At 39.1% G+C, this 23,968-nt stretch overlaps 1 protein-coding gene across 1 annotated transcript in view; it reads left to right on the forward strand.

The window, feature by feature from the left end:
* diaph3 (diaphanous-related formin 3) overlaps positions 1 to 23,968 on the forward strand; it is a 363,248-nt gene that overhangs the window by 293,081 nt on the left and 46,199 nt on the right. The window contains exons 27-28 of the mRNA XM_081358271.1: positions 14,618 to 14,713; positions 17,441 to 17,503. Of these exons, the coding sequence (XP_081214397.1) occupies positions 14,618 to 14,713; positions 17,441 to 17,503 (159 nt within the window). The remainder of the gene's footprint in view (positions 1 to 14,617; positions 14,714 to 17,440; positions 17,504 to 23,968) is intronic.

Genomic DNA, 23,968 nt, shown 5'->3' on the forward strand with positions numbered 1-23,968 from the left:
TGGTGAATCTAGTGTTGGGTTATGGTAGGATGTATGGTGGCAGTGGGGCATGAAGTGCCGTGCAAGGTGGAGGGCTTAAAGTTGAACTCTGTGGGTGGGTGAGTGAGTTAGGGATGCATGATGTATTTGTGGTCATATTACTTTAAGCCAATTAACGTGACCCCAGTGTTGTAGTATGAGTCAGATCGTACTAGAATGAGTAAGACAATAAATTATAGCCAGATAATCATGATACCCATTACTTTTGGTTGGCCTTCCTATTGTTAGTTTAATAAAGTCAAGTCACCTTTATTTATATAGCCCCATATTCAATACAGATTATACAATACAATAGAGTATGACGAGACTGATTGGAAAGCAGCCGTCTGGCTCAGCTGACAGTTTCTCCAGAGCACCTAACGACGATTTTCATGATTGACCAGATTCACAGATGACAACCATGACTTCTATTATGCTCATGCTCACAAATCTGTGTGAGCAGAATTTTTATAATCGAATCTTATTTTGTGTTATGTTTGTCAATATTAACCGATAAAATAACAAACCCCACTTTGTTCTTATTTAGCCTAAATAATATAAGCTTATTTAAAACTTTTTTTTCTTCTTCTAAGCAGCACCAGGGCTGCACGATTAATCGCATGGCTTATTGCGATTATAAAATTATTATTTTTATGAGCATCTTGTCATTGAATCACAGCTCTGTGATCAATAGTAAACGCTGCTCTTTCTTAAAGCACTGCGAGTTTGAGTCACTTACAATGCTGTGCGTTTAAAAAAGCAACATGCGTCAAACATCTTTCCAAACATGAGAAGCCTTGGAGCCTTGTCCAACAAAAGACAACATTTAATAACATGTTTTTACTCCAAACTGACTTCATAACGACAGTTGAGCATGCTTCTGTGAGATGATGTGACTTCTTACACAGAACAAGGCACACAACATATTATTTCATAGTATTATATACAGTGATAAATGCTATGTTGATTAGCTTTGAAGTATAAATATACTTTATTATCATGAAAATATCCGAGAAGGCTTGAACTCAGATAAACCATACATTGTCGTAGCCATGTGTTTATTAGTCCTGTTTAATCAAGCAAAGCGTTTCAATCTTCTGTTTATTCAGCTACAGCGATAGTATGATACTCGATAGTAGATACTATATTTGGAGTTTCTGCGCGAGAGCGCCCTCTGGCTTTCACATAGAGCAGCATTTACTACCAATCATAGAGCCGTGCTGCACTGACAAGCTGCGCATAAAATAACCGCAGATTAGTTTCAATTAATCGTGCAGCCCTAAACAGCACATAACCTATTAAGTAAAAATTATTACTACATGTAAAATTTGAACATATCTGATAAATACTGCATCTGATCAACTTCATCTGCAATAAAGTGAACACTGTTGAAATTGTTTGACCTTTAAACATCACTTGCAGGACGAGCACCATACAGTAGTTCTGTCCATTGAGGAATGTTGTGAAAGTGCTTTTAGAGGTAAGCTAAGAAATGAACTATACATTTTAGGAGATTTGACAGTTTGTGTGATGGTGGGTGAGTTCTGATTTTTATTTATTTTTGTATCTGTTTAGAAGCATAATCCTCAGTAGAGATGAATAAGTCAAGGTTTTTTAAAGGGCAGCCACTGAAGCACGTTTGATTCTGATTCTGATTCTGCTGGGTTTTGTTTTAGAATGTTTCTCTTCTTTCCTTTTTTTACTCTCCTTTGGAGGACTGCTGTCCTTCACTTTCATTTAAAACAAATCTCAGTGTTTAAGTCTCTAGAGCAGGTCTCTAATAAACCTTTCTAGGTTAATGCAGATTCCATTAAGTGTCTCATGACACAGTCATTCAGATCCAAAATGGTTTTGTTTCAACTTTGAGATTCTTCTACAAGGGTTTACTGACAACATGTCACCGCTGTCTTTGCTCAACAGGGGGCACTACACACTGTCCAGGCAGTCAGCATATGAATTATTTATACATTTAGATTAATTCGTTTTATCTCTCTGCTTAACTCACTTGCACTTTGATTATATCCTCAGAAAAATACTTTTTGTCTTAGTCTTACTCTGTCTTAAATTACTCTCTGTTGAATACTCTCCCCATCCCAATGTTATGCGTCTCTGAGCATAACTCTATTTAAACTATCTTCTCTGTTCGAGTCCAAGTACACTTCATTCAGCCTGCCAGTGTATTAGAAGCATTGGACTGGTTTCATTTGTTCAACTTAAAATTAATGTTATAGGGCCAAGAGCTGAACCAAATATTTACAACATAGTTGGGTAACACTTTATTTTACAGCCTCATTGTTACAGATGTTACATGCAGTTACTATAATAGTAACTATACATTATGCATAATTACATGCAACTAACCTTAAACCAAACCAAACCCTAATCTTAGTTACTTAATATTACTCAGTATAATTACACTATAACAAAGAGACCTTAAAATAAAGTGTAACCAATACTTGATATTATTTTGTGAGAATATTACACAATATTAGTGTACTTTTTATGAAATACATGCAGCCTTGGTGAGCAAAAGAGACTTTTCAAAAACATGAAAAAGATCGTACTGAATTGAACGACAGTGTATATGTGAATAAGTATTGCTAGTTTATTGTTAGATATTGCTATATTGTTGCATATTAATACAAATTATTGTGCCATTCTTCTGTTTAGTTGAAAACCTTCATATTTAACTTTTTTGTATAGTTTTGAATCTGAAACTGCGACAGTGGCTGTTAATAATCGGGGAAAATATCACAATTTGAAGCCATTTCAGAGCAAATACATTTCAAAACACTGGCAATTGTCTAAAAGCTGAAAAAATATCAAGATACGGAGTCTTAAAAAAAAAAAAAGCTATATCACCCAGCCTCAGTTCTAAAGTGTCCTGTGGGTACTTCCACCCTTATTTGTGTCTGCTCACTCCATCTCTCTCTCTTCTCATCCTTTCATCAATCAAACACCAGCAGTGTCCTCTTACAAGGACTGACTTCTCCAACCTAGAACATGCAGGCTCTTATAGTGTAGGACCAATCTCTCTCTCTCTCTCTCTCTCTCTCTCTCTCTCTCTCTCTCTCTCTCTCTCTCTCTCTCTCTCTCTCTCTCTCTCTCTCTCTCTCTCTCTCTCTCTCTCTCTCTCATTCCGCATGCACTTTAGGATGAGTGGCTGAGCCACAGGTGGAGTGTGTGTGCTGATTCAGATGGAAAAAGAGAGATGCATGAAGTGGAGAGCGTGTAAATGAGTGAGTGTGTATGTGTGTTGAGCAGGCTCTGGCGTATAAATGTGTCTCTTTCAGGAGGTCTCAGGTGTCTCTTCAGCTAATACTGCTTCCTGTCCAGTCAACCAGTGTGATCGCTCTCTCTCGTCCACAGAGCCTCAGAGCGGACGCTCTTGCCCTGCAGCTCCCCAGCGTGTGCTAATCAGTGTTATCTTAATAATTATCACTGGAAAGACCTCAACTACAGAGAAGAACTGCAGATTTTTTCTCAAAGCAGGAAAGCTCTGCTTGTTGTGATTGTCCGTGTTTTTGATCAGGCAGCCACTCAGATGGCTAACTGCTACCTGCCACATGTAATTGCATCAGTGGGCCATTTTCCTTCACTGTTTTGTTATTGCAGCCTAGTTGTCGCAAACTGCATCACTTACTTCAAGTCTCAGAGTCTGGCTTTTCTCATCAGTGCGACAGAAAACACAAAATTCACACACCTAGCAGTCCCCTCCTTTTTTCATTTCACTTTTTTTATAGCATGTTACTCCAATCTTATTCGCTCTTCAGTCTAGTTAGCGTTTAGTAGTGATGTAGTACTCAAGTCCGGTCTCGACTCGGACTTGTTCCCTCAAAGACTCGGTCTTGACTCAGACTCAACCCTTCAAAGACTCGGTCTTGACTCGGACTCAACCCTTCAAAGACTCGGTCTTGACTCGGACTCGGCATAGGCGGTCTCGTCCCCATCACTGGTGTTTAGCATGTGTATATAACATGAGGTCATTGTTTAAAGCGAGAGTGCCTGAGTGGTCAAGTTTATGTTGGCTCTCTTAGCAGCATGAAAATCAAATTTGCTAGTAAGTTGCAGAATAAATTACACAACGTGAGTAACATGACAATCCTGGAGTGTCGCTGAGCACATTATAATCACTAAAACTGTAACTGGTTGCATGTTTTTACTCGACTGTGTCCTGCAGTTCAATGTAAATTACCATTCTAAACAAAGCTGTTTACACTGGACAGTACTTGGGTGTTTCTTCCACTTCAAGAACTTTAACATTACTGTTCAAAAGTTTGGGGTCTGTTTTTAATGCTCACCAAGGCTGCATTTATTTGATTATAAAAAACAGTTGTACTACTTAATATTTAAAAGAAAAAAGAAGAAAGTTGCACATGTTTGTAAAGGTCCGTTGGCAAAAATACTCATAGTTGAAGAGACACTCAAATACTTAATTTAAAACAAGTCTCTGATTGGCCATTGGCCATGTTTTCGGTGCTGATGCAGTGATGCGTTCATGTAGAGTTAAATAAAAATTGCTGATAACTTCTGGATTTGAAATAAAAAAATAGTGAGTATATGTGTTTCTGGTACAGCCACGGATCGGTTAACCTACAAACTGCAAACGCAGTAGGCTGTATGTGAAAGCACTATAGCGCGTGCTGCTCCTGTAATATTGTAGTTCCAGGAAATTGGATAATGAAACACTGATTAAAATTAAGATGCAACTAATACAAAACGAAATTCGCTTTAACGAAAGGCTTTGGGCTTTCTGTTTGAGGTCTCTGTGAAAGTTTTAAAGCAGTCTGTGCCGCTTTCATAACGGTTGCATTTATTTCCTCATAAATGCGAACACGAAAAATAAAAGACTTTTTAAAAAAGACAACCATCCACAACTTTATAACACTCCAGAAAAGTACCTCTTTTTGGTCAACATCCTCCTTTTTGTAGACGAAATAGTCCCAAATAGCTGATTTTGACTCATGTTTACTGTGTGCTACCGTTCTCTTAATAGACTGTGGGTGCTACTACCCTTCACATTGCATGTTCTGGCGATGTGACTATCGCTCATTCGCACATTGCGAGAATATCGTTCAGCCCTAGTCCTAAAAGAACTGTATTAACGAACACTGTTCCCTATTAGTTAATTGCTGCAATTATATATCAATTAATTGTGAAGCCCTAAGTGTAAAAGAAAATTCAAATTTTTAGCGCTCGTCTTGGCTCAGGTGCAGCAGGAGATGCAGACAGTGAGGCCACATCAAAGAGCTTTTCAGAGAATGTCGCCTTCAAAGAGAGACCATCCTCTGCTTCCTCTTCCCTCCGTCTGCTTTCTATCACAAATCTCTTTCACACCAATTAGTTTCTAATCATGTTCCTCTTTATCTCCCTTTTCTTTCCTGTACTCCGACTCAGAGCTCTGATGTCTCTCTGACACGTGCATGCTGGAAGTGAGCATGTGCATGCAGCTCTTTAACACACAAGGTTGCTCTAAGTGCAGTGTGCACACAGCTTTGGAAAAGACAGTGAACGGCTGTTTTTTATTCAAAAATAATAACAATTCTCCCTCTCTTTCTTTTTTACTCTTACTCACAGTTTTTGATGATGTCTGTCTCTCATCTGAAGTCAGCACAAATAGGCTCTGTTGTGTTTCCAGGTTACCATTGCCACCTCTCCTGTTCGTCTCCACGGAGACTGTCAATTAAAGCGCTGTGGTAATCCAAACCGCCCCAGTGAGAGGGGCGATGCTCTGTACGTGTTAGGGTTAACGTAAGCGGGCCGCTCTTTGGTGGGTGGTAGGATGTGAGACAGAGAAGAAAAAATATAATAAATTGGTTTGGCACTGTTAGCAGGAGAGGAAGCTGTGCACTAGTTTCCTCTGAAATGTTTTGGAGCCACACACACAGAGAAGAGCAATGATTCAAGACCAGACCGGAGGAGTAGAGAGAACTACATGAACATGTTTTCAGAGAGAGGGGAGGGTCTCTGTGCTTGTTGAAAGCAACAGACCAGACATCTAACAGAATTAGGCCACATATCCATAGACACGGAGCAAACACAGTCGCCCGTGCTATTCCCAATTCCAGCAAGTGCTGTAAAAGCCCAGCGTTCTGGCTACTCTGTCCCAGATATGGGCTCTCCTCCAGGAGGAAGCCACAGGGGGACTCCCAACTCCCTGGAGCTCAGAAACCAGCTGATGAAACCGAGGGTATACTGAAATGGACAAATGCAGTTAAAGCTTAGTAAAACATTCAAAAACGAATAAAGCCTCACAAAGAGTCCATCATTTAACTGGGCTCAATTGAATTTTGCAAAGCAAGTGCAGCGCAACAAGTAATTTGTCTATTCACACCGAAAGAAAAAATACTGCTTGACCTTCTATATAGATTTCTCTATGGGCAGAGCTACAGCACAATACTAGAGCTGACAGAAACTCAGATTTACATGAAATCAGATTTTTTACCCGCATCAGATTTAATTTATTATATGCGCTTAGTGCATCCATTTGTGTTTTTATATAATATAAAAATATAATTTAAAAAATAATTTATAAAAGGATGTATTGTTCCTTCGATAACAATCCGTTCGCAAAGACTGCAGCACATTAGCCAGATGCTTTTAGCCAAAGCGATCTCAAGATATGCATTTTATCAGTATGTGTGTGCTCTCTGGAAATCAAACCCATTGAGCATTAACATCATGCTCTACTAGGTTCACAAAGCAATGGAATATGTTTCTTTATGATTGAACCTTCTAGAGCTCAGGTGGACTCCTGCTGAGCTTATGCATGGGATCTAACAATTTTCCCTTTATCTTTTACTGACGTTTCCTCCTTTCTTTGAAAAAAGTGAAAATATCTGACCTTTACGCTCCAGTAAAGGTTTAATAATCAGAATATGCACCTGACAAATCAGATTAGCAGGTGGCATTTTGTCAAAGCCATTGCAGACAGACAGCTGAGCAAATGCGCTCTTTGTATCTGTTCAGGAAAATATGATGTGAAAGATGAGAACAAGAAAAGAGGGTTGATGAAAGATTATAGGGGAGGTAATTGCTGTCTTCATTATTTGTCATCTCTCTTTCACCCTCTTCAGACAAATGCGAGAGAGAACGGACATGAACTGTGAGCGGCTGTTGATACGTCAGGAATGATTGTGCTGTTCCGCCATTATTGCTCAACCTGTGCAGACACCTGTCCAGCCCCTTTGGCATGCTGTTGTTTGATCTCAGATCAGTGAAATCATGTGTTTCTGTGATCCGTAATGAACGTCTCATAAATCTCAGCTGGACTGAAGTGTAGCTTCTCCTTTAAAAGACATGCTACGCCAATAATAACGTGTTCATAAGTTGTGCTGACATGGCGTTTAAGAGCAAATACATCTAAGGCCTTTCACTTTAGCAGCAGAAGGGCTACAGAAGGGTAGTTTCATAGGTTTTTAGGTTGAAGGAAAGCTGAAAGTAATTGAAATACTTGACAAAATGATTAAAAAAAAGTTCACGTTGTATGTTTATCTTTACTGTCTAATGGCCCCCCTTTCAAGAAAAATGTTGTACCTTCTTTGAAATGAAAGACAAATTCCACATTGCAAAAGGAAAACTGGTTCCAGACATTGTTCCATGTTGATAGATTACAGTATTGTGGATTAAACCGTGGACCATTTATTCAGTTATTTAAAAAAAAGAGAGGTAAATTTGTATTAATTTTTAAATGTTTTTTTTTAAAGGAAAAATTATAAAATGCTTTGATTTATAGAGTTCATTGCTTAAAGATTTTTTAATTGATTTATGGAACATTTAGATGTATAGGGTTTTATTTGAAGAACCCTCTCTCTCTGTCTTTCTCTTCAGTGTGAGTGCTTCTATTCACTCTCTCTTGTATTTATAAAAAAGAGGGAGAACTAAAAGAGAGGCAACAGCAATCAAGCCAAATGCCTTTTCCGTTCCTGGCTAAATCACACCATATCCTTCCCTCTCACACCTCCTCTCTCTTCTTCACTCAGCTCTTTATTAAAGCCACCCTCCATCCCTCTCTCCTCCATCAGAGACCCAGCAGGCTACCTCCTAGCACTTATCGCTCTTTCGGGTTTGCGCTCTCTCTTTCTCCATTTCTCTTAAATCACACCCTCTCGGTGTACGTCTATCCATCCATTCTTCCTGCAACCTGGCTATCTGGGCCTATCTTTCAAAAGAAATAAGAAACGTGCCACCTGGAAAACTGTGTGCAGGCTAATGTCAATCATCGTAGTCCATATCTACTCTCATTTTCCTTGGCTCACACTCTCTCTTCTCAGAAAGAAGTAAATATTCTAATCATGACCCTTCCTTAAAAATTGACCCTTCACAGGAAGTTTGATTGACAGGCGATCTGACCAGTCACAATCCACCGAATCCGCCATTTTGTCCGACAAAGCAGTCAGGAGAGTTAGTAGATTAACGTTGGAGGATTTGAACTTGGAAAAAAGGAGTGTACTGACGTATTTCCGTGGAATGAACAACATTCCTTATGTTCATTCGTGTTTATTTGATGCTATGAATAAACTAGAAGGAAGAGAAGGCTCTACAGCGATCTGTCAGACACATTAAAGAGCCACAAAATGGTATTTATTGTTTAAATTTATTTAAAAAATGACAAAATTTGAAAGGTGAGACTTTGTTTCATATCAAAAGTAACATGGTCTGTCCTGTCTGACAGCGCGTTGTCAGTGCGCTGTCAGTGTCCTCTCTGCTCCGCAATGTATTTTTCAATGCGTGAGAACATGGTGTGGCGTGGCTTGTCGGACATAGCAACAGTAACTAAAGGGGGCGGGTCTTTGCGAACGATCAATTGTGTTGATTCAAGGCTGTTGATTCATGTAAATAGTCAGGTCTGATTGAACAGCATGCACAACGCATGTCAGTGTAGCAAAGAGTCTCACCCACACACCCACATGCACAAATGCAGTTGGACATTCATCTGCTTTTCTATGATTGCATCTCTTTCCTCAAGCCTCCACTCAGTAGCATGTTACTAGGTATTTATCCTCTCTCTGCCTTAAGCATTCCTCTGTTTTTTTTTTGTTGTTTTTTTTTTTCTAGCTCTCTTATCGACTTATATTGTGTTCTGTAGTACCGAGTTCCCTGCTAGTGGTGCACCTTTATGTCTTTTCACACCTGTCCATTAGCACCTGTCTGTCTATCTGAGAGTGCTGGTTTCTGAAGCGTTGCCGTGACAGCTGCTGCTGTCCTGGGTCCTGTGGGTGAAGAAGATGGTGTTGGAACACTGAGATAAGTGATTGACATTCACGCCTCATTTTCTCGTGGTCAGATTCAGTGCCAGCCACTCGCTCTTTGCTTTGCAAAAAAAAAATAAAAAATTCATAACTCATTCGCTCACCACTCACTTAGACACTGCCCACTGTCAGCAGAGAGATTGGGGACAACAGCTTTGCATGTGTTTGTGTGTGTGTGTGTGTGTGTGTGTGTGTGTGTGTGTGTGTGTGTGTGTGTGTGTGTGTGTGTGTGTGTGTGTGTGTGTGTGTGTGTGTGTGTGTGTGTATAAAAGTGTTCAGCAACATTAATTTACATGTATACACATAAATATTACTGTTTATCGAGCAATCAGCCTCACCCACCCGCCTGTATGGTTGTGAAACATGGACTATCTATGCTCGACACATGAAAATGTTGGAATCTCTCCTTATTAGATGCCTGCAGCGCATCCTCAAAGTGACACGGCAAGATCGAGTGCCACATATTGAGATCCTGCAAAAAAACTAACTGTTGCAGTATAGAAGCAACCCTAATGCTTTACCAACTCAGGTGGCTTGGGCATGTTGTGAGAATGCCACCAAGTCGCCTCCCATGTAAGGTACTGTACGGTCAATTACATCTTGGCTGCCGTTCTGTAGGAGGTCAAAAAAGAGGCTGAAAGACCAACTAAAAGGCTTTAAGAAGTGTGGGATAAAGCCCACATCCCTCAAAGTAGTGCCCTGAATCGCACACTCTGCCAGCAACTTTGTCAGAATGGAGTACAAAGTTATGAAGACAGGAGAACTAAACATCGCCCGTCTAAACTACACCAAAGGAAGCAGGCCATGCTTGTTCCTGCCTTCCAAGACAATCAGGAGAAATTTGCATATGCCCTATCTGTAAAAGACAGTGTGCTTCCCGCATCGGACTATACAGTCATCAAAGAACCAACAAATTACAGATTACAGATATTATTGATGGAGAGTTCTGGAAAAGCAAACAGTGTCACAAATGTAAGCCCTGAATCTCAAATTATTTTAAATGTGACACTGTACAGTAAGTGAGTGAAGACAGTAGTTGTACAGATAAAAACTGAAATTTATGTTAATATTCTTTACCTGGGTTGTAGAAGCTCTTCGCTTACACAGATGAAATACGGTTGCTCTAATGAGGACACAATTGCCTTATAATTGGTCTCTACCTGTGAATCATTAAAATCACTTTCCCATATGCTTTATCATAAACTCCCACAGTTATTGGAGCATTATTCAGTCTGAATTAAGTTAAAACGGTGAAAATGACTAAAGAACATATGTAAAACAAATGCATAAACTGCAGGGGGAAAAAAGTACATAACAATTGAAAATAATGCAGGTGTTTGGTGGTCCCAGTAGGCATTGTGAAAGCTATATCAAACTAGACAGTTTTTTTTTGTTGTTGTTTTTTCACAAACAAGCAGGAGACTTGTGATGGAAGCTACAGAGAGATCAGCAAACACTTTGTAGAGGCTACATAGTTCTGGAGCTGAAGGTGCACCAGACAGCATATCAAGAGCCCTGGATAACACTGGCTGATTCAGGAGTACGATACAAAAGGGGACAAAAAGATCCATGGCTGCGTTTACACTTGGCATTAACATGTGACCTGTATCAGGATGTTGTCCACATACACATTGAAAAGACAAGTGTAAATAGCTTCAGCGTGTCCAGGTTCGGAGGTAGTCGAGGATGCATTGTGATAAGGGTCTCAGTGTAATGTAAACGCAATCCAACCACCATGTCTGCATTCACAGGTGGACGTCACACGAAACTCCGCCCGCTGTCATTATTCCCCCTCCTCTCTCCAGAACTGAGAGCTGTGTGGTTTTGCAGTCGAGTGCGAAGTACATATAGAGCTGGTAAGTCCCGCCCATCCGTAAAACCCCAAGTGGACCTCTAGGTTGAAAAATCGTCAATGTGAATGGGAGAAAATAATTATTTTCTGGTCCCGTTCGAATTGTGCCATGAATGTGAACATATGTTGTCTGTGAATTTTTTATATAATTTTTCATGTTACGAGTTTGACAGTATATGGTATGATTCTTCGGCTAGCAGTTGTGGAAAAGACATAAAGAGAAAGACTACATGTTGCTTATGTGACGTCACCCCTTAAAGTTGACTTACCCGTGGTTTTCGCCAACCTCAACGATTTTGTCCTCTCCCTAAAAGAAGGCGGTGAAGTGCACCAAAGACACAGCCATGTTTAGCGGGATCCGTGAGCTAGTGTCCATGTGCGAGTGGTGGTGACGTTTCAAACGCGCCGAAAGCAGCGAAGAGTTGTAGTCCACAAAGTGCTCTCACACAAAGTCTAACCGTATCAAACTTCTACCCGCTAAATTGTAGCATTCTTTACACGAAAAGTTATATAAAAAATTCACAGACAACATATGTTCACATTCATGGCAAAATTCAAACGGGACCAGAAAATAATTATTTTCTCACATTCACTTGCATTGACGATTTTTCAACCTAGAGGTCCAGTGGGGTTAGCGGAAGGGGCGGGACTTACCAGCTCTATAGGCTACATCACAAATATACTGAAATGTTTGCCTTCGCAGTTCGAACCCGAAAGTTGCAGAACCATTGATTTTCTGTAAAGAACGCATTTTTCCCACCACAGCTGGCAACGTTTTTGGACCCATACGTTTCTCTGTACCGTTTCCATTACGGCATCTATCCACATTATTAGTAGCCTATTTGCAGCCTCTTCATCCTCCTCATTTTGCGAGATTTATAAAATGTACCCCTACTGAAAACCGTTTTTAAAAGAAAACCAACCATTTCAGGTCGACTTTGCACTGGAGCCATCCCTTTTTTTTTTCTTTTTTTTTTTTTCGTGGGAATGTGAGATCCGATCTATTATCCAGATACAGAAGCCACTTGGCGTGGACAGGTGTAAACATCATGCCAGCCCATGTCGCAGCATTTCTGGAGTTTGCCAAAAGGCATGACACGGCACAGTTGCTCATGATGGAAATGTGGAAAAGATTTTGTAATCAGATGAGACCAACATAGAACCTTTTCTAGCTTCTAAGTGACATGTATGCTACAAATGTAGCATTGGCTAAGCCATACCCATAATATGTTGTTAAAAACAAAATTAGTGAGTGGATTATGCAGAATACAGAAAAATTACGTGTCTGCCAAAAAGTGAATCTTTTTTTTTTTTTTTTTTTTTTACAAAAAAGGTCCTAGATGCAAGGCCAGAAGAATATTTCAAAGCAAATCTGTCTGGAAGAACGGATTAAATGATGGCAGAAACGTAACAAAGCCAGTACGTACTCTAGGGAAAAGACTTAGCTGTCATTTCTGCTCTACAAATGATTATTATTATTATTGTCGTCATCATCATTGCATTATGTATTCTGTGCAAAAAAAATTATTTTAAGCATATTTGCTAGCAAACAGTGTTAAATGTAAATAAATGAAGTTTAAGTTGTTTGGGAAAACAAATCACAATGTCTAAAGTAGGATTTTTAATTCATTATGAAAATATAATGGATTCAGTTTAGCAAGTTTGTATTTCTGTTGGAGAGTGTGGTGATAAGTGGTTGGTCTATCACACGCACACACACACACTTTATCACAGACTCACTCTCTTTGTGTCTAATTGAAGCTTGGCTAGTAAAGGTCAACAGTTCTGTGCTTTCTCTCCGTTGATAGTTTTCATTGTGGTCAACTGCCCCTTCTGAACTACTGACAGCACTCTGTACAAAAGAACCTTCTACCTTCTCCTCTGTTTCACACAATTTCTCTCTCTCTCTCTCTCTCTCTCTCTCTCTCTCTCTCTCTCTCTCTCTCTCTCTCTCTCTCTCTCTCTCTCTCTCTCTCTCTCTCTCTCTCTCTCTCTCTCTCTCTCTCTCTCTCTCTCTCTCTCTGTCTGTCTGTCTCTCTCTCTCTCTCTCTCACACACACACACACACACACACACACACACACACACACACACACACACACACACACACACACACACACACTCTCCATCGCTCACTTACTCAGACAATAGCTGCTGATTGAAAATGGCCTCACTATACTATCAGTGTATATGGCTGACTCTGTCTTGCTTTTTACAGAGAGCAACTCAACCGTGACAATGCTGCAGTCCCAAATAAGCTTCAGACAGCCCCTTTTATTAAGCCCCTGCAATTGTGTGTTTGCTTTTGCATTTTATATTTTAAGAAAACGCAGAAATTCAGATAGAATGGAGGAAGATTTCTTCTATTCAGTGAAATTCAGTGTGTATTTACTTTAAAGGGAGTGACTGATGACTTCACTGAGGCTAATCCAAGACTCTTCATTCGTTTGTGTTGTGTTTTATTTTCTGTAATATTATCAAATAATTTTATTGTAATTACCTTTATTTGTTTTGGATTCATTATGATTGTTTTATTTTCTGTAATTTATATTAGATATAGTGTAGTAAATGTATATATCCAGAAGGATAAATGTACTACACTGTAGACTTGCATGTAACTAACCCTCATGAAATTATATCATGACTGTCAGGTTATACAGGTAAACGGTACTGGTTTAATTCTGAACAGCCCCTATGATAGGTGTCATAACTTATCGGTGGAGAAGTGGGCACTTCTGCAGCGTTAGCACACACGCTCATGTGCTTTTTGATTTGTTTTGTATTGTGTGCGTGTGTGCGCTTGCTGTGTCAGTGTAAAGATTAATATTTGGAGGTTACAGTGTCAAGGCCCGTAATGCTTACCCACACGCACCCATCTAGAGGTTCAACACACAACAGACATTCTCTCATACAAGCCTTTCTATCCAAACCTGCTGAAAAGCACACTTTCCTGCCAACCTGATTTATTCTCTGTCAGTGGATGTGTGTGTGTGTGTGCGTGTGTGTGTAAAGTTTTTGTGTAAGCAGCAGTGCAAGCATATATGTGATGTGTTTGTGACCGTGAGCAGTGTGGTGTTCCTCCTGCCTGCTGTGTGTCCCACAGGCCTCCTTGTGTCTGTGGAGTTGCTCTATGTGAAAGCCAGTGGCCTGAGGTTAACTGCTTGCACCACTCAGCTGTTTTTACGACCGGCCCTCCAAATGCTACAAAACACCAGCGGATTTGTGTAGAGGTGCAGAGGAGACGTATAGAGGAGTTTAAGGGCCTGTCTTGCCTCTCAAATTGTCCGAATCGACGCTGTGATATACCGTCCACAAAAGGCCTCTTTGGGGGTTTTTTTCCCTCTCTCTCGCTCTCTCTCTCTCTCTCTCTCTCTCTCTCTCTCTCTCTCTCTCTCTCCAGCATTCCTGCAGAGACCCTTAAGGCCGGTTTAAGTGACGCTATGGAATGCCCCTCCGCATCCTAATGTTTTCTCTTCCTTCTTCCTCTCTCCTGTAGAGAACGATGAGACCGGTGTGATGGATTGTCTGCTGGAGGCGCTGCAGTCTGGAGCCGCTTTCAGAGACCGCAGGAAAAGAGCACCCAGACCCCGAGGTGAGTCTACTCACACTCCACTCACATCCTGCCATCACTGGTTGTATTTCTTTCTTTCTTTCTTTCTTTCTTTCTTTCTTTCTTTCTTTCTTTCTTTCTTTCTTTCTTTAAATCGGCTTTTTATTTCAGAGCTCACTGTAATGCTCGACTCGATTGGTCAATTCCAACAGATAAACCGTTAAACCGCTAAAATTTACTGTATTCCGACTGCTTTTTTCTTTCTTAACTGCATTACTGTACAAGTTTCATGTCTATTTGCTTGTTTGTCGTTTAAATAGCTGTGTGATAAGTAGGATAATACAGTCAGCTGGTCATCATAACAAAATAAACCCCTTCATGGTGACCAGAAACCCAAAGCAGAGTGGAGGGATAGCGGTGTATTTTTCTGTATTTTGTAATTGTGCGCAGCAGCCGAAGGCATCCAGTGGTTTAGAGTCTGTTTTTCCTGTGCATTGAGGGGTGAGATAAGGTAGAGTGTATCTTCTGCACTCTTCATGTTATGTGTCCGACCTACCCAGCTGAGAGGCTTAGGTTTGTTGACTTTAGACAGCTTCAGACATGCAGTTAATGGGTAGCATATATCAGTACAAGCCTGACCATAAACTCTGAGTTTACTGTTCAAAAGTTTGGGTTGGTAAGATATATTTTTGTATGTGTTTGATATAAGCCCATTATGCTCACCAAGGCTGCATTTATTTTCTTAATTAAAAAAAAAAAAAAAAAATATATATATATATATATATATATATATATATATATATATATATATATATATATATATATATATATATATATATAATATATAATATATTTTAAAATGTAATTTATTCCTGTGATGGCAAAGATGAATTTTAAGCATCATTACTCCAGAAATCATTCTAATCTGCTGATTTGGTGCTCAATAAATATTTCTCATTATTATCAATGTTGAACACAGTTGCTGCCTAAACATTTTTTAGGATTATTTGATGAATAGAAGGTTTAAAAGAAAAGCATTTATTTAAAATAGAAATCATGTGTAACATTATACCACAAAATTTTGAACATTGTTATATACTGGATGTCTTCAGTTCGCAGACAAGTTTCAAACTCTTTAGGATGAAACCATTATTGTATATAGTTTGCCATACTGTAAGTGCACAATTCACAAATGATAGCTCTGTTCCAGTCAAAGTGTTAAAAGCTTTTTTCTTCTATAGAAATCAGTACGGAATCAGCCCCCCATTATCAGCACACTTCCTCTGGCATTACAGGACCCAGTAACAGAAGTTTAATGCTGCTGACCACCTTCAAAAGAAATCAGTGTGCTGTCAGGATAGCCCAACAAACTGACCTGGCAAATCAGAAAGACCTTTTTAAACGCTGCAGGAAATTTCAACATAAAAAAAAAAAAGTACATCATAACTCTCCTTCTACTGGGAAGTAGGGCCTAAAACTAACTTTTTGCTACACCTGCCAATGACTGGTGACTTAAGAAAATTTGCAGCCATAAATATTTTTCACCGGCCTTGAAACTATTTTAGCAAAAAAGGCAGTTACGACACCAAAATTTTAGATACCAGTGAAGATTCACGCTTCTCTATTCCAATTTTGATACCATAGCTAAAACTATTAGCCTAACTAACATAATTTTAAAACATTATTAAAGACAAGTAACATTAGTTTTCAGGTAGAGACATTGAATAAAGTAATCAAATGTAAAATTTTGTTGTTTAATTGATGGTACACTGTTACTTTTGGCCCTCTTGCGGTTAAAAAACAAAACTTCTGAGTTCTGTTGCGTTCTTTTTGCAATCGGGAGCTCCTCTGTTCTGCAAATTTTTTTTTTTAAAACAGGTGATTCCCTGGAGGTTTGAAATTTAGCGTGCTCCATGTCAACCTTACTCGCTCGTTGTGACAACCTATGCCATTCCCACTTACAATAGTGAATCAGTGTAAGACAAAACACATTTTTGAAGAAGGATTGATGGTCCTCATTATTAAAATTTGTTCATTTTGAAATAAAAAAGTTTCTAATCTTTGATTAACATTAAAAACACAGGTAACAGAGAATGTTAGAAATATCCACAGCTCGGATGAATTCAGCACAAATCTCAACATTAAAAATCGGGACTATAGCTGCTGAGAAGGTCTCCAAGTATATTGTGCAAAGCAATGATCAGGACTTAGATTTTTCTCTTTTTTCTCTTTTAAATGTTTTTATGTTTTATCATTCCTGTGGCTGTTTTTCTGTTGACTTATCTATCCATTATGTACCCCTTTGTAAAGAGACAGCGGGGTGGGGTGGGCTGGGGTTGGCGTGGGAGGGATTGGTTGGTGGGTAGTTGATTTCATCCGTGTTTTCATGTTCTCATGCTGGCATGTTTATTGTCAAAAAATGAAAATATAATAAATAAATAGTCCAAAAAAAAAAAAAAACAGACAGCAGCAGAAAAATTACTTACAGGGACCCTACAGAGTATTTAAAATTAGCAAGGCTTAAACTTTAATGCCTATGTTCTCACAACATTGCATTGATAGAATTCATAAAAATGTTTACCAGCCAACTGGCTATTGACACAGTTTCATATACTACTTGCCAATGTTGGTTTTTACTCGCATTTGGCACTTGGCGAGTGTTAATTTTAGGCCCTGATAGGAAGTATAAGTCTAATATGGAGAACAAAGGTGGGTTTATGTATGAGAGTGGCACTCACTCTGTCTTGTCCCATGTCCTAATTTCCACAGATGAACCAAGACAAGTGCTCAACCCGAGTCCACAAAGACCTGTTCTGAAAGACTGCAACCACGGTAAAATCAGAGTTAATAAAAGAGAGAATAAAATTTCTCTCTACTATTTGCTTCCATTTCTTCTCTTCGCCATTAACTGCATTAATTTTGCGCACTTACCCTGATCTACCAGCCATGCATTTTGAATGTGTGTTCTGTTTGGGTTAATGTCTGTTTTGTCTTCTCTCAGTCATGCGTCACTCTTTTTATAGATTTTTTTTTTTTTTAGCTTTCTTATAGCTACTAATGTTCAATATTTGGTCCAGATCAGGCTACTTGCTTATTTGAATGGCTCGTAACAGTCCCTCAAGGCCTCTATAAACGCCTAGCAAAAGGGAAATGATAGCAAACGCTTTTTTTTTTTTTTTTTTTCAGCTTCCTAAGCTGCTGGTCATAAACACGACAAGTGTTATAGTGTGATATAGGTTCAGGAAAAGCTTCAGACTGCTTCTAACTACAAATTTTCCTTTTCTACCCAAACAGTGTTGGTGTTGGTGCTGGTGCTCGCTGGCTGATACTTGAGAGCTGAATAATGATTTAACTGACCATTATTTTATAAGCTGCCCACAAACAAACATCCTGAATCATAGTCTTTATTTACAAGTCTTACTCCTAGGTTTGAGAGCATATTTTAATATCCAACGTAATTTAATTCAGAATCTGTCTTAACTTTAGGACAACCTCATGTCCTAACTTTAAAATGATTTAAAAGCCAACTGTAAGATTATCATAACAAATAGCCCTGTCTGAGAATGGCATCACATGTATTAATGATACAAGATAAAGAACAGCAATGTTTGATAGTGGAAAGACTTTTTGAACACCCAAATTATGTGCTGCACTTTGACGACAAAACACTAATAATTACAGACCTCCATGAAATATAGTGACATGCTTTGCCTTTCCTACCATGCTTATCAAAACTTCTCTTTCTGCAGCACTTAATTAAAAGCTCACCTATTTTGTTTCTACATTTTATTCTCTAGCATTTACTTCACAGCAGCTGCTTACGCGTCATTGGTTGCTTGGTAAACAGACCTGAGAGTTGATTACCGAACTCAATGGGGCAGTTTAAGATTTCCTAACTACAGATAATATGAGCTTTTGTAAGATAGGATAATTATCTTAAATCAAGGTAAGATTTGCTTCTGTAATACAAATTTGTGAAAAGAATCCTAAATTCGCTTGACACATCTTAAGACTCAAGATAGAAAGTTTCTGTAATATGCCCCCATGGTTTCTATCTCCTCAGTGATGTTTTACATCAGCCGCTTCCAGTGTAGATAACTTCTTGAAATGTTAAAAGGTATTTTTATGGTCTTCTTTTGGCTTAGCCTGCCCACTAATGTAACCATTCCTGGGTCAGTGTTTTTGACTCAGAAACTGCTTTTTCTTAAGTGGAAAGGCACAGATTAGGGCTACATTGGGCACTGGCTGCAGCACCATCACCTCCATCTTACTGGTAGAAAAGGGGTATTGTAACTGTAAATATTTTTACAGTTTTCATATCTGAGTTGTCTCCTTTTTACTGCATGAATCAATCTTTTCTGTCTGCTTGCACGTTGAGTTTCGTTTTATTTCATCCAAACATGCTGCTTACAACTCGTGTGGTTTTGTGATTGGACGGTTGATGTAAGTGTCGGGAGTCAGCAGGGTTATAATCAATGTCATGTGCTTTAGCTGTCGTTATCGCCAGGTGTTAATGTGTCATCCAGAAATGCGCTGTGTGCAGAGAATGCCACATTTCCAGGAAAACTGGCCACCCAGAAACATTGGGAAAATGTTTTGCTGAAAAGGCTTTCCCACTATTGTCTGTTGACTTAGCTGTTTTGGTTTTTCTTTTTTCATGCTCTCTTGGAAAGTTACAAAATTGCAACATGTTGCGCTCTGTTGAATCTTCCCTTTTGACATGAAAAGTATCAATGTAACCATCAATCCATTTTTTTCTGAAATAAATGGGATCAGCATTTGATGTGTAGTGGGTATCAGGAAAACCATCTGGAGCAAGATTCAATCAAACTTCCCTCTGTACGTTTTCGCATGAATTTCTGTTCAGATTGTTCCCGTTTTACCTCATAGACTTCTCAAGATCTTCATTTTCCAGTGTTATGTACAGTGGTGATTGTTCTAATATGCATCAGCAACATAACATAAACAGACTTGGCTGTCTTGTCAAAGGTTGCTTCATAATCGTTATCAAGGCACTTAAAAAATTAAGCTGTAACCCCATTAACAGTTATTGGTTTTAATAGGAGTCCCTGCAAGCATACAGGAATACAATTACTCCTAGATCTCCTCCCACACTCACCCAGAGCACTGATAAAGTCTGCTCTCGCTCCCACTAGTGTTCTCTTATGACTTATCTCAAATTAGATTGTGCGTAGAAAAGAGAGAGTGAATAGACAGAGAGAAAGATGTGTGCGTATGTGCGATCCATCATAAGAAAGACTGCCGCAGCTCACATTAACTCCCCTCATATGTCTCTCAGCAAAAAGTAATGAAGGACACAGGGCATTCTGGGATATCAAGTGTGGCGCCCTCCCCTCCCTGGTCCTCTGAAGCATCAGAAGAGATGTGGGAGTCTGGCTGCGGGGCAGGGCACTGGTGCCCTTGTCCCTGTGTTTTATTCTAGACTAGGCTGACTAATGGAGCCCCGGGCTTGTGTATGTTCATGCGGGCCTCTGCAGTTCTACAAGCCCCTCTGATGGCCAGGCTAATTAGTTCTCATCTCACACCAGGCTTCAGTCCAATTCATCTTCATTTCGGCTGTGCCATCTGCTTTTTAAATAAAACTCTAAAGTGTCTCTTGTTGCACACACTTTGTCCTCTTGGTGCATCCCAGACTAAATGTAGCGCTTTATTTGCACTGAGGTGGATGATGAACTTGTCTGTCTCTGGAGAGTTTTGCCAGGCATGAGATATTGTGTTTGTGTGGAAGGACCTCTCATTTGTCTATGTAGTCAACATGAAATGCCATTTGCAAACTATTTTACTTTCGCTTTTGGAGGTTAAAGGTCAAGTTCACTCTCCAGAGCATCTCAACTTATCCCAGTGACAACTCTCGTTTCTCAAATATATCGTTATCTGCTATTATTGCTGTAACCTTTATTAAAGTAATCACAAATATTTTACAAAGGCTGCATGACATTTAGCAGTGGCCTAAAACAATGGCTATAAAGCTACATTTGGCTATTTGTTAATACAATTTCCCACACAGCCTTGGTGACCCCAGCCGGAAAATAGTCATTTCAGAAGCAGAGCATATATTTACTATATAAAGGTTTACAAAAACAAACATGTATGTATACACTGATGAATTATCCACAATAAGACCAAGAATATTCAATAAGTAAACAAGTTTTCATGTTGACTTTAAGGTGTTATCTGCACATTATTTGAGTTTGTCTCTCTCTCTAATGGGTTTTGTCAGATATGAGACATTGTGTTTGTGTGGCAACCTCATTCGTTTGCATCCTTATTATCTGTATGTATATTATTTAGTTGGTTCCCTTCTTTTAATTTGAAGTGTATATAAATTAAAATTAGATGTTCTGTCTCTCTGCAATATGTTTTTGACTGTCAGCTGATTGACAGTGTAATGAGTGCAGTGGGAAAAGACCAGTGGCTGAGAGAGTGAACACATGCTGAAGTATGTCAGGCCTGTCCCGTCCCTGTCCCCTCTGCCACTGTGTAGTGCAAATACCCCTCAGTAATTGATCTCCAGGGCTTTAGTGTTTCACACTCCAGTGGAGCAGCAAAGCGAATTAAAATCAAACACATCTGCAACAGAAAACACTGTATTTAACCACAAAAAATGAACTGGTCAGTCTGGTGTGTGTAACCATTAGAGCAGTGGGAATAATATGTGTGGAATGTGTGTGCGTCTGTGTATACGCCAGTTGGAATTGACAGACGCAGGTCGGAGCAATAAGACTTTTTTTTTTTTTTTTTGAGATCCCCTTTACACAGGGCGACAGCTGCCTTAAGAGTTCCAGTGTCTCAAATCGATTAATCTGTGGAGATTCAGGTCCTTAGACTTATGCCTTTGGTCATCTATTACTTTCTTGAACTCCGTCAACAAAGGTATAAATGCTGAGGTAAGAACACACACTCGCAGATTCTTACATTACCTCTTTTTGTGCACTACAAACATCCAGAATGTGTGCTGTGGTCAAGATTTAGAAGTAAAATCTCTCAGACCAATCCCCCTCTCATTTTAGTAGCCCCTTTCCCTCATTCTCTCTCTCTCTCTTCATCTGTGCCTGAGGCAACACTTAAAGCCTTTAAGTGTGTCTGGAACCCCACATCCTTCTACCTGCTGCTTCTTTTTTTATTTTTTTTCTCAGGATGAAGATAAAGATGCTTTATGACTTGAGTGACCAGGGTTAGGATAAGACTTGCGACAGAAAGAAGACGAGTGAATGGATTGAGGGAGCGGTCTGGCTCTTAAGGGGGCTTGGGCTTCAGAAATGATGGATTATTTGTATTTGACCACATGGAGTGCTTTGAATCCACATCGAAATTGATTCAAGAAACTCAGTTGTAGCTTTCACAGGTAACTCTTGGCTTTTTTGCTCAGTGCAGGTACAACTTTAATGTACTGGTTAGTGGGAGAGAGTGGGGTAACCTATTCTACAGCTGTCTCCCATAGTTAACCATGTTAAGGGGTAAGTTGAATATATATCTTCCACTCTCCACTACTATTATTTTTATTCTTTTTTCATTTTAATGTTTTAAAGTTTTATTCATTTTGTTTAGTCATTTTTTTTGTCATTTTTATTAGTTTTGTTTTTGAATATGCATAAAACCTGCATACTAATTTATTGCTTACTTTTTAATGATAATTTTTAGATCATTATTGTATTGTTTTTTTCCCCGACATGCAACAGTTATCATTATGAAGGTCAGTTTTCTGATCTCTCAATCGCAGGAAGCGGTCTATGGTGGACCCTTTGTTAATATATTTCCGTGACAAAATTAGTAGATGAAGGTAGTCATCTTACCCCACTCTCTCTTATGCCAGAAAAGGCACCAGTACAATTGTCACCCTTCTGCCTTAGATGCAGATAGAAAACCCTGCTTTTCAGTAAGCTTTTAGGTCTGAGCTCTAGTACCTACTGATTAATATTCCACCCAACAATGATCATGTAACATATTTCTGAATTAGAGCCTGAAATTGATTTTATAGCTGGCTGGGAAAGGTCACTCCACACTTGGTAAATGAAACCAATGGAAAGTTTGCAGTCAGTGGGGTATGCACTACTGCTAAAGGTTTTATGAGCATGTTTGATAGACAAGATTGATTTTATGCATAATCCTGGACCTGATCTGTTAATTAGGAAACATTGACATTTGCCACCGTTGAATTATTGAAAAATTATGCACATCTGTGGTGGCAATCTAGATATAACACACAACAGTATACAGATACAGGTTGTTACTGGATTTTCTCAGGTTTTTGCCACTGAAACACTATCATACTCCGCCAATTACTATATTGAAAGTAACTATTTCTGCATATAAATGTCTTGGTTTGGATGCAGGTTTGGAACAGTGTGAGTAAATGATGACAGAATTTTCATTTCTGGGTGAACTATCCCTTTAAGGCTCTTAGAATTTTTGCACATTTGCAACTTTATAAAATTTGGAAAAATAACATGGTGTAGTGATATGGAACTGTGGATAATTGTATGCTAATCTTAATTAAGAATTCGCCAGTTCCATGGTTTAAATAAAATGTAGTCTAATGATTTGGACAATCAAACACTTATAAAAGGCTTCAGTAAAAAGATTGTAAATTGCAATACACCCCTTATAATCCAATTACATCTCCCTCATGAACCTTTCAGTATACGCACACAAAAAAATAAATGTCTCGAATGATTTTATTTTAGGTAATATGTCTATTATGAAATCCTTTTTATAGCATCAAATGGCTTATGCTCTCAGTCAGGCTGTACTGGAGAGCCACGCTGCTGATGTGGAGAAAATTTGCTTCAGGCTAGAGGTTTAGTGATATATTCTCTCTCTCACACTCTCATTTCTGCCTCGTCCCATCTCTCAGGCCTAAGAGCCTACAGGGTAGGGGAGAAATAAAGTGTACGGATGAAAATGGAGATAATATACAAACTTATCCCAGTCTGTTCTGGATTTGAGGCATTCATCACCGCCCAATACAATACGCTCTTACTTGTTCAGAGAGCCTTCAAGCTGTTGCAGCACTTCCAAAATAGATTATGCGATATATATACCCAAGGCAGTTTGTAAACAGTACATACATTAGGGAATTTATGCCCTATGAGCTCTTTTAATCATCTGCTCACTACCAGGACTCTTACTGCACCCATTTAATATCTAGAATTCAGAAAGTCCCATTACTTTGCTATCGAACACAAGTATTGTTGCAAAAGTACATAAATACAGAGCTCTTTTTTCACACCTCCTGATTTCTTAAATGGATTTATCAAGATGAATCAGGTCTGCACA

Source organism: Scardinius erythrophthalmus, assembly GCF_964197995.2.
Source record: "Scardinius erythrophthalmus genome assembly, chromosome: 25".
Taxonomy (NCBI): Eukaryota; Metazoa; Chordata; class Actinopteri; order Cypriniformes; family Leuciscidae; genus Scardinius; species Scardinius erythrophthalmus.